Source organism: Aulonocara sp. 'chitande type north' Nkhata Bay, linkage group LG16, assembly GCF_057382095.1.
Source record: "Aulonocara sp. 'chitande type north' Nkhata Bay isolate Kocher_YH1m ecotype deep benthic linkage group LG16, A_spYH_male_GT1.1, whole genome shotgun sequence".
In the NCBI taxonomy this organism is placed as follows: Eukaryota; Metazoa; Chordata; class Actinopteri; order Cichliformes; family Cichlidae; genus Aulonocara; species Aulonocara sp. 'chitande type north' Nkhata Bay.
Window position 1 is genome coordinate 22,365,271 of NC_141359.1, and position 12,037 is coordinate 22,377,307.

The 12,037-nt window shown below is 38.6% G+C and overlaps 1 protein-coding gene across 1 annotated transcript; it reads right to left on the reverse strand.

The window, feature by feature from the left end:
- Positions 1 to 379: 379 nt before the first annotated feature.
- Positions 380 to 3,104, reverse strand: LOC147311490 (uncharacterized). Its single transcript, XM_086265664.1, has 4 exons — positions 3,071 to 3,104; positions 2,713 to 2,892; positions 1,199 to 2,299; positions 380 to 946 (listed from the first exon to the last, which is right to left on the reverse strand). The coding sequence occupies exons 1-3, from the start codon at positions 3,102 to 3,104 to the stop codon at positions 2,061 to 2,063; spliced, it is 453 nt and encodes a 150-aa protein (XP_086121790.1). The 3' UTR covers positions 380 to 946; positions 1,199 to 2,060.
- Between the last annotated feature and the right edge of the window lie 8,933 nt (positions 3,105 to 12,037).

Here is a 12,037-nt window from a genome sequence, read left to right on the forward strand (position 1 = left end):
GAAGTGCTGGTAAAATTCAAGACCAAAGGCAGCACAACATCATCATCTCTCTGGGGCTGAGAGAACTACAGTCTACCATAAAGTTCCTGAGTGTTCTTTTAGTCTCTCACATCTTTCAGAGAAACACTGCAAGTTTTACCTCAACTTGTACACAATCACCACGCAAGAGACTTCCTCAGTATGACAGTAATCAGATGTCTGCAGTTGTTTCTTCTAAAGTGAAAGCAATAAGTAGATTCTATTTCAGTCTCTAAAACAGATGGGGTGTTAAAGATTTATGGGGCTGATGAAGGAAAAAAAAAAGAGTCAGGAAAAGGGAGGAGAGAAAGAAGGAGAGTGTGAGACAGATGGAGGAAAAGCATCAAAAATTTGATTGGATTTATTCAGTTTTGTGCAAGTCCAGAGATTCGGATCCACACTAGCATTTATAGGCAAATATATACAGTACATTGCAGTCTGTGAGTATTTGCAGAGCAACACATTTTTATTTTGGCACATTGGTTTACCACGGTATGACTTTATTCTTTAAAATTATTCCCAGCTGCACTGTAAACTGGTAGAGCTATTCCATGAAATGCTCTGAACAGATAAATTGAAACAAGAGTGATTTAATTGGAAAATATGAGTTAAAAGAAGATAAGCTATTAAATTCTTTTGCATATATTGCATCACATAGAAAGAATGTCTCTGCTGTTCAGTCGTCTCCACCTTGATTGGTGTTCAAAGGGAGCGATTCACCCCAGCGAGATGGAGTTGACTTCTTTCCTTTTGAGCCTTTATTTCTGCACATCTTGAGCATCAGTAGCAATATGGCCATGACTATGACGATGAGAACTGTAATAGTTATTTTATAGGTACTCATGTTGCATTCAGAGATGTGATTAGCATTGCCTGCAAAGAAGAAGACAAGGAAAGGTATTTCCACTTGATCTTCTTTTGATATTTTCTGAAAGAAATGACATTGAATTAAGGTACATTAATGATAATTGCCTTAAGACATGCCTACCTTCTGTGAGAACACTGACATTTAAATTAACTGACTTTTCTACTGCAACTCCACCCATGAGACAGAAAAGGCAGCCACTCCTCTACCTCACAGAAATACAGACCACTATTTTCAGGACCAAGGTTCAAGAACGTGAGGCTGAATTATCTGGGGTCAGGGTGGTCATATCTCAGGCGAACATTCTCCCCAAACCTGTCTTGTAGAGTTGTGTTCCTGTAAACTGTGAATACGGGGCGCTGTTTAGTTTCTGATTTTTTTCTGCCAAAACCATGTGACCTCAACTTGGATTCATGGCTGGGTTGTTGGTTGATGTTGCAGGGGATGATGAAATTTTGCTTTCTTGTTCCTCTGCTTTATCTCTGCTTTCTCCTTTGGAATAGAGAGACTGTTTTCTGTGAATAAGCACAAGGGTAAAACTTTAGTTTAACAGACCTTTAATAACAGACCAGTCAGTGAGACTTATTCTGGGTTATACTGGCAGACAAAAGAGATAAAAGAGAATTCAGGAGGACTTGTAAACAACCAAACTGAGGGGAAAAAAACAATTTAACAATAGGCAGAACACAAGCAGCTTGCACACAGGATAGAGACAGAATAAAAAATGACTCCATCAACATCAAAAAGAGATAGTGCAGACATCAGCTTTGCCCAGAAGATGACCAGGAGAGGTGGCATATTTTGCTGGGTTTTGGGAAATATGCTTTTTTACAAGGAGTTAAATCAGATGATCAGCATTGAGAGTCACTCTCAATGCTATGCAACTGAAACAAAGCTGCAGCAAGAAGATATGAGATTAATTATAGCTTCTTACGCTCATTTTCAGCTCCATGTTTATTAAGTGATTCTATAAAATAGCTTTGCATGCTTCACAATGCAAAAATGTATCCTGTTTTAACTCAAAATGGGTAACTTCATGTGCCTGAATCTGTTTTACCAGAGACACATCGTACCTATAAAAATCACTGTTACATTGGTAGTTTGTGCCTGGCTGTGAGTCTTGCTATTGGGTTTCTGCCCAGACACGGGTACACAGGACATTTTGACCTCATCAAGCTCAAGGATCAGCTGCTGGACGCATCACCCTCACTTTGCGACTCATGAACTCCTCTGCTATCTCTGTAACACCCTCCCGACTTATACTGATGATCTTGGTGAACAAGGCCATTGGTGTTGGTTTGTGTTGCCAGGTGACAGAGAGCTGACCTTGAACCCCATCCACTTTACAGGAGAGATGCAGCCCGCCCCCTTCGGTGACATTTACAGCCTGCTGCATTTTGACTGTCATCCTGTTTTCTGTGAGGAGATGAGGTACCAGACAAATAGTACTGCTGTGTTTGAGAAGTTACTCGTGAAAAAGTAATTTTACTAACAGAAAACAAAATAAATAAGCAAAGTAACGCTTTCTGTAAGTCTTAATAACAACAGATAAAATTAACAATGTAAAAAGTACACTGAATTAAACCCTGAATAACCCAATGTGCATGTGTTAATTCTGACCCGCTGTGGGCTGGAGTCTTTGGGTTCTCCCTCAATAAAAGTATCATCTTGGCCTCTCTCTTGAGGCCAGACTGTACAGATATACTCTCCCTGGTCCTCAGTTCTCACAGGCTTTAAGATGAGACGGTAATCTTTGTTCCCAGTCCGGGCGGCTCTGAACTCTACATTTTTCTGAGGAACATTGTACTCTGGCGCCACAGTGAACACACCTGTGGGACCAATGAGAGCCAGCTCCACACTTTCATTCAGCCATGCTTCAGAGAAGAATCTTTTTTCCACGTCCTCTGTGTTTATGTCACAGGACAGCATCAGCTCCTGCCCCTCCTGCAGTGCTGCTGGCTGTGCTGAGATTTCCACTGCCAGAGACGGAGACGATGGCTCTACCACCTCTAATCAAGATAAAAATGAAAACAGTGAGACATCCACACAGGTGTCTATAGGATAAGTAAACATTAATGTGCTGACCAATATCAAGATGTGTTTTTAATATAGCATGACTGAGTAAAATCAATTAAATGCTTCTAACCTGTGGATGTTTAATTTTTTATTAAGGATACTGTGGTTTACCATCATGAAGAAGTGGCTGAGGCAGTGTGTACATGTCTTAACCATTTTCTTTTGGAGTGTGGCTCCAAGGCTCAGTCTTACTGTTTAAAGAAGAGGATAATCCTACAGTAGATTCAGAAAACATGGTGTTAAATTAATAAAATGTTCATGATTCTCTCAATGCAAGTAATAAGAGCGTGTTGGCATGATTCACTTTATTTTCCGTCATGCAGGAAACAGTTTTCCCCAACGACTGCAAACACTTATTGCTACTTTTTCATAAACAGTGATTCATGAAAATAATTTGGAGTTAATTTAAGTTTATATAGCAGTTAGACTGATATTAAAACATAGAGACCAAAGAAGCATTCTCATTTATGAAACAGGGAGTTTAATCTCTGAGGGTTGTAATCATATAAAATTTGAAAAGGCAAGTTGCACACAACACAGACAACATATTTACTGATGGTGATTCTGTGTTTATCTATATTTTACTAAATAGCACCAATAGCACTACTTACTAACTCTTTCCTTTAAATTTTTACTTTTCAAGCTCATCATCCAAACCTTCAGCTACAAGCCCAACAATATTTCCTCAGTCAGTGTAGCTGTATCAAAATCTGTCTGCGCCTTTTCCCACCTTGATTTAGACTTCTGTGTTGAATCTTCCACTGTGGGCTCCCCCCACAAAACCCTGCGGCATAAAGTGAGACAGGCAGCAACAGTTGTGTTGCAGTTCAGTATAATCGATTCCTCCTGTGCACTTTTTGAATTTATTAGTGAGAGAAAAACAATCATATTATCAGTATAATAAATTATAATCATAGCATGAATGTCCAGAGAAAGACCCCCGCCCTGCCCCCCGTCCTAATCTTAAAGTTTAGCTTTAAGTTATAGCTTTGTAACTTTGTATGTGCATCTTTCACGTTTTCTTGATTCGATTACACATCGATTCAGTTTATAACTTAATTACATAACATGACCATGTTCATACAAGGCAGCTTGAGAGATAAAGTAGTAGTGGGTATTTAATCTGATTCCCCAATCCAAGTTTGCCCCTTTTGAACTGATTTGATTGAGTAATGCTGTAGATTCATGATGCAATGGTGCCACCTGGTGGAGAACCAAAAGAAGTACAGTTTTACCCAGTGTCCTTAAATTCTTCAGTCTCTCTTTTAGTTGCTTTATTTTTTGGGATGTTTGAAAAAGAGGAGAAATGTTAAGAAAGTATTAGAAAGACTGCAATAGTCCCTAAGGAAAATTCACATTTGAAACAAACAAGGAAAGACGTGTGCAAAACAACAACACATTTATCTGGACTGTTTATATGGACTATCGTTGCCAAGTGCTGGCTCAAAGAGCGTGTTCTGATTGTTGGGGTTTTCTCTGTATTATTGTTTAAAGAAAGAAATGATAATTTATCTGGCTTTTTAGCATGTGTGTGTGTTTGACAGGACATAAATTCATACAAACAACACATCTTATCCAACTACTGGGAGCCTGGTACTCGTGGGGAAATCTAAAGTCAACTTCCATCTGTGCTTCCATCCTGTTGCGTTATCAGATTTAATATTAAACATGTTCACTGTCTCTTTGTGAATTTGCATGCTGATATTTGTATTTAGCACTAATGGGAATGTCCTTTCTTGCAGCTTTGTGGTTTCAAACATTGAAATCTTGACCTGATGATGACTCTGTCAAAGGTCACAGAAGTCATAAATGATGTAGCTGTTCGGAAGTTCATGACAAACTATGCAGCTCAGGAGCTTCGTGGCAGGTTATTAAGACCCTTATTGCCAACCTGATGGTGGCACCTTATGGTGGCACTAATCGCTTTGGTGCTCACCAAAGCAATTCGTGTTCATTCTCTGCACTCCCTTAATATCTGCTGCACATTTCATAACAATGATATCAATCAATCAATCAATCTTTATTTATAAAGCACTTTTCATACAGAAAAAATGCGCTGGTTATGTGGTTATTGATTATAATGATTCTGTTTACTTTGGATCAAGGGCGTAGATTTGGTTTTGACATTGGTGGGGACGGATGATTCAACCACCGAACCCTGCCCTGTTTCTTTTTTTCCTTCCTTTTTGTGTTTGCTTCTTGATTTAAAGAAAAAAAAAGAAAAAAAAAGGAGAAATATACTTGCCTACATATGCTATTCTACATGCTTTTAAACCATTTAAAATTACAATTCATAGTTTTATATGTGAATTATATAATGTTAAATTACTATTAAATAAATGACTGACTAAGTATTTTAGGCTTTAGTTTACTTCAGCCATATTCCATATAAATCTGGTATCATACAAAAATAAAAACAGCTTCATATACAGTCATGACAATAAAAGAATATGACTTTAAGGACTTAACAACATTACTTCAGTTATTGTACACCAACATCTCTGATACATTAGCAGTAAGGCTTGCCACTGATAAAACTAAACAGAGCTCCCTGAAAGGCACAGCCAATCACATTGGCCATATTTGTCACATGACGTAGGACTCCAGTAAAGAACGTAATTTAGCTCTTTCTGCTCCGCTGGGTGAATGAGACGCTGACAGATCGTTTTTCTTTTCTTTCTCTAGGTTTTGTTTTTCTTTACTCGAAGATATCAAATTATTGGTGGGGACAATTCAATAATCGCTGGATATTGGTGGGGACACGTCCCTTCCGTCCATGCCAAATCTACGCCCTTGCTTTGGATAATCACAGAAATCTCTCCATAGGATTCAAATGGTTCAAAATGCAGTTTCTCGTGTAATTACCAGAACCTTCTTAGGTGAGAAGAATATCCAAAAGTATCTTCATGTGAACTGATGATTTGGATCTCAAAGTCTGGGTTTGAAGGCTTCGTCATACGGAATTCAAAATGTTTGTCAGTGTTTTCACTTCTGAAGCCACTCACACTGCAGGTGATGTAGAGGGGAGAGCCTAACACACGATACAGAGGCCCAGCTTGTGCTTCAGTTTTCACTCTGAGTAAAGCAGAGACAAAACACAAATGAAGTCATCTGAATCCTGAAACTTTGAAGTGTCACTCATGTATTTATAAGGCCTCTTGGCCAGGACTCCCTTGCAAAAGAGGTTTTTAATCTCAATGGGACTTTTCCTGGTTAAATAAAGGTTAATAATAATTAAAGTATCATATACTGTAGGTAATGGCACACTATATAGACTGTGCATTGAACATCTATTGATATATCAATTTTTGCAGGTATAAAGAATATTTTCAAAAAGATATATTTAATTGTAATTCTGATTAAAAAAATGTTTGCACATTTTGTCAGAAATGTCATCTGTATCTTGGTCACAATTTTTCTATTTCTGAAAATTGGGAGTTCCTGTTATAAACTATATGAGATAATGTGTACAAGTCTAGACAAAGACCGAGCTTGTCAGGAGTATAGTGACATTATCTTGTTGTTTGGTTTCTTTTTTGCTTGTTTTTTTCCTTACATTCCTTACATCTATTTTCTTCAACCAATCCTATTGTTGTTCGTTTTTTGTTTTCTTTTTTGTTTTTTGTGGTATGTTGGCTTGATTCACTTTATTTGATGTGGGAAATCATTTTTCCCCAAAGAAAGCAAACACTTTTTACAACTTCTTCATGAACGAGACTTTTAAAGTAATTTACAGCCAATTTGTTTTCATGCAGCAATTAAACTGATATTAAAACTATGGAGACCAAGAAGGAATGAACATTTATCAGTGAGTTTACTCTGTTTTTGCTAAATGACATTTTATAAAATTTGAAAATCATTTTGCAAAAAGCACAGATGGCATTTTAGAATTATCATAGACATTAACCTTCATTTACATCTATTTTTACTTATTGGACTTTTATAAATTGGTCATAGTTAATATTCTGACATTTCCCATTACTCCTCATGATCATCAACCAGGCTCAAATGCAACTACAGGAATTCACTGCTACTTACCACAATGTAAAAGTTGACCCAGGCAGATCATCACTCTGACCCTCCAAAGAGACAGCAGGAAACGGCTCATCGTGAACCTTCAACTTCAGGCTCAACACTGTACGTCCTCCGCTGCGATCAAGCTCTTGGTTAATGCAACTGTGTAATCTGTGTAATCCCTCTGTCTGTTCACACCTTGATTTACCTGCACTTCAGGCTACGAACCCTCTGAAACCTTTCCCGCTGCAAATGGGAAAATGTAATTCTGTGTCCCGTTGAGGAAGACGGCAAATATTGTGATTTGGCCTGTTCAGATCGCTCCTGTGCATTCCCGAACTCAATAAAAGGATTCGTAGGATACATATCCAATGAAATTGCCAAGCCTGTGGGACTGGACGTGAGAAAACGTACGAAGAAGTGGAAAAACTGGAGGGACAAAAAGGAGTGGGGATCAAATAGAGAGAAGGGCATCCCAGACCAGCTCATAAATTGACCATTGCAAGACTTAGCATTAAATATAATAAATCAAAAATAAAACCTGCTGGACATTTTCAACTCTGAATGTAAACTAAATCAACGACTTTGCTTGTTTCCAGCAGGTGATGCAAGTTTTTGACAAATTCAGAGAAAGATAATTTTCCCCAGTCCCCCTGTCCTTGTCACAAAGATTGTACCTTTGCAGCTACTTCCTCTCTGACAATAAATACAAATACAAAAATAATTTGTAACTTTTAGATTTTTTGGATTCGATTATTCGTCGATTCAGTTAAAAAACGTATTTACATCCATGATCACATTCTTGCAAAGGCAGCTTGAGAGAGAAAGTAGCTAATTATGCTGCTTAGAACCACTCCATCTAAATTTGGACCCTTTCTGCAAACTCTGCAAGCTTGAATTTATTTGTTTGAATGATGCTGTATATTAATGACGCAATAGTGCCACCTGGCGGAGAAGATAAAGACATGCAGTTTTAACCAGTCATATTCAAATTGGCAATTCAATAACCAGGCTGCTTGAAAATAGAGGGGAACTTTACTTTTAGATGTAGAAACATGAAGTGCTCATAAAATAAAGACAATAACGTTTTCAATTTTTGTCGGTCTCTCCTCTGATTGTTATTTTAAGGATGTTTGAAAAGGCATAAAGAGCTTTAGCAGCCGTTTCTACTTTTAAAAACCTTGGCACTGTGGCAGGCTGGCAACCTTTCCAGGGTACACCTCGCCCTGTGGTGCCTGGGAAAGGCCCCCGCCCCACAACTTTCGTGATAGAAACTTATTGTGTTTTCAAGGATAAGCCCCCCAGTACTCCTGTCTACTTTCTTCATCTAGTGACTATTCCCCTTTTGTCTTTGCTAACCGCTTCATTTGAATACTCTCCTGTACTTCCTTATTGCACCACCAAATCTCCTCGTCCTCTTTCCTTCTTGGCAGTTTCCCTCAGCACTTCATTTGTGCTCTCCCAGTTATCTGATAACTTTTTCCTGCAACCCAGAGCGTGTTTCAACTCCTCCCTGTACTCTGTGCAACATTCTTGCTTCTTCATTTCCCACCATTTAATCATTGAAGCTACCTTCATGTGCTTCCTTTTTCAAAATCATCCTACAGATTACTATCTAATCTTTCCTTGCTGCATTCTTACCTGTAAATGCATCATTTCTGTTACTGTTACATGAGGAGAGAACTTAATCTAAGGACGGCAAATCAACAACTGTTTGTTTGTTTTCAGCATTCTCATTCCATTACTTTTGTTAGTGCTGCTTTGTAATTCATCATGATGTTACTGAACATGTCATAATTAAATTGAGATACTTCAATTGAGTTGAATAAAATTGATCAGTTTTAACAATAGCTGAAAGCTAAAGCTTAACCCCCCCCCCTGCTTTGGAGGAATGTTTTTCTTCAGATTGATTATTTTTACTTTTGATATTATATACACAATTTTCTAGCGAAGTGGTGAGTTTTAATATTACTTTTGTGCCAGCCCCTTTGTGGAACAGCACATAGCTTGTTAGCTAATTAGAAACACGAGTTGTGCCTTACATATGAGAAAGGCTGAGAGCGGATCATCATTTCTGTTTACTTGGGAGGAGGATGTGCGAGTGAAGACATCACCTTATTGGTACAGCTGTCTTTGTCACAGGTAAGACAGCCATCCAATCTGGTAGCATGGCATAAATGCAAATCCCCCATTCACTTTCTAGCTTCATACTCATGATCCTGTCTGATACTCTTAACCTCCACAACACCATGAGTACACTCTTCCTTCAAGAATACCCTACCCTATTTGTTTTCCTATCTGCACTATGGTAGAACACTTTGAATCCCTCTTCACTGTACCTGGTTTTGCTTCCCTGCCACCCGATCTTCTGCACACAGATTAGCTTCCTCCCTTCTCTTAATTATATTAGCCAGGTCTCTATCTCTATACCAGCCATATCCCCCACATTTAAATTCCTTAATCAGGGCTCCAACCAATCTGGTATGGAAATCTCATTTTGATGATCCACATGTTTGATTTGGCAAAACCTTTTTTGTCAGATGCCTTTTCCATACTCAGCCCCCTCACCCACTGTTTATCTGGACTGTTTATATGGACTATCGTTGCCAAGTGCTGGCTCAAAGAGAGTGTTCTGATTGTTGGAGTTTTCTGTGTATTATTGTTTAAAAAAAGAAATGATCATTTATCTGGCTCATTTGTGCTTTTTAGCATGTGTGTGTGTTTTACAGGACAGAAATTATTTCATATGAACGCCAAATCTTATCCAACTACTGGGAGCCTGGTTCACGTGAGTAAATCTGTTGTGGAGACATTTTACCAAAAATGTCCCCATGGTGTTGCTAGAGAGGTCACAGGATCAACAGAAGTAAAAGTGAAAATAAAATACATTGTGTCACCGTGCCATTCAGGTATGCTGATAAACCAGATACTGTAGAGTATAACTGTTGAGTGTACAACTGCCAGTTTGTCATGTAAACGAGTATGAACAGAGACTGGTTTTTGTAAGAGTGTTCTTGCCAGACACTGGATGCCTACTGCTATTAAATCACTGATTTCACTACAGCATTTGTGTGTTTTAAGTTCACAGCAGTGCTGTTCCTGTATTTAGAAAAGTTGTAATAGAAAAATGGCTGCACAATTGTCATAAATCAACTTTCATAGCAGATGAAGGCCGGTACATCAAGCTGATGTCAAATTAGGTCTGGAATGAGTCCGACAGCAATAACGATAACCAGCTCAATGTGTTCAGTTACATGCAGGCAAAAAGTACAAGTTGAGAAAAGAGAGGGATTGTACTGTAGATGTATGAACTGACTGTTTATTAAAAACTCAAACATTGGCATATTAAAGACAAATAACATGAAGACGGAGGTCAAATGGCTGCTGCTGTGGATGCGATTTTGCCTCTGCTAGCCTTTACTGCATAGTTACAAGCATTGCCTCCCAAATTCAGTGTTTCTTTGTTTGCACTGACAAGCATTGCCATGGAAACACAAGGGAGTGAAATTAGACAAAATTTTCAAGGGTAGCTGTACCAAGGAGCCCAGTCCACCAGGCTGTGAAAGGATGATAAAACCCAAGACCAAAGGCAGCACAATATCATCTCTCCGGGGCTGAGAGAACTACAGTCTGCCATAAAGTTCCTGAGTGTTCTTTCAGTCTCTCACATCTTTCAGAGAAACACTGCAAGTTTTACCTCAACTTGTACACAATCACCACACATGAGCCTCCCTCCATATGAGAGTAATCTGATGTCTATGGCTGTTCCCTCAAAAGCAAAAAGTAGTTTCTATTCCATTTTCTTACACAGGTTGCGTGTTAAAGATTTATAGAGCTGATGAAGGGAAAAAAATTGAGTCAGGAAAGAGGAGGAGAGAAAGAAGGAGAGTGTGAGACAGATGGAGGAAAAGCATTAAAATTTTGATTGGATTTATACAGTTTTGTGCCAGTGCAGCAACCATACAACCAAGGCAAATAACAGCAGACACTCAGAATCTCACTAGTACTTATACAAAAATATATGAGAATATATATACAGTGCATTGCAGTCTGAGTATTTGCAGAGCGACACATTTTATTTTGGTATGTTAGTTTATCAAAGTGCTGATTTTATTCTTCAAAAGTATTCGTATTTGTACTGAAAGTAAACCGGTAGAGCTATTTCATGGACTGTTATTGGCCAGAGGTCACCAACAGGCAGACTGCTATCCTATACAGACCTACAGCCAAAACAGAAGGTTATGGTCTAGGTTCGGTGGCTGAAGAAATGCACAGACCAACTTGATGCGAGTTAAGCCATCCCACGTGATACCAGTCAGCCAATCAACTCAGTGCATTCCAGGTGGTAAACACTGACTCTACAGTGCAGACAGAATGAGTAAGGTACACATGAAAAGACAGTAGACAGAAGTGATGTAAAAAGAAGAAAGGAGAAATACAGATGACTGCAATGAGTAATGTTAAAAAAAGATACAGGTGACACGAAGAAAGGAAAGAAAGAATAAGGAACAAATGGTGCTCTGCCAGTAGAAAAGTAGAGTGAAAATAGACCAATGAGTAAATGCTGGGGCTCTCCTGATGCACTTTGTTAATCTTGAAGATGATGTGGACCTGAAAGAGCAGATTGTGTGAGATGACCCTTCCACTTTTAGTGCCCCTGTGCATTTCAACTATATTTGGCTCCACACAAAAGCGAGGCAGTTTTCTTCACAGTTAACATAATCAAAACTAGATATAGTTCTCAATTCATCAATGAGCACCTCCTCATGTGTGTGAGGATGGCCCTGATTACATCCAAGGCTGACAGGACTAAGGTTTACACCAATGTACAGTGATTTGTATGTAATTTTAGAGGACTCACAGTCGTGTGCTCCAATCCACACACAAATACAAAGCAATCTGACCACATGTTAAACTGTTTTACAAATGAGTACATGAAAACCTAAATAAATACTCATCATTCACGCACAAGTTAAGTTCTGCTCACAAATGGATAATTTTCTCTATAAAAACCCTTTCTGTGCATACAAATGTCAGAAACTACACATAACACCTCTCCTCGCT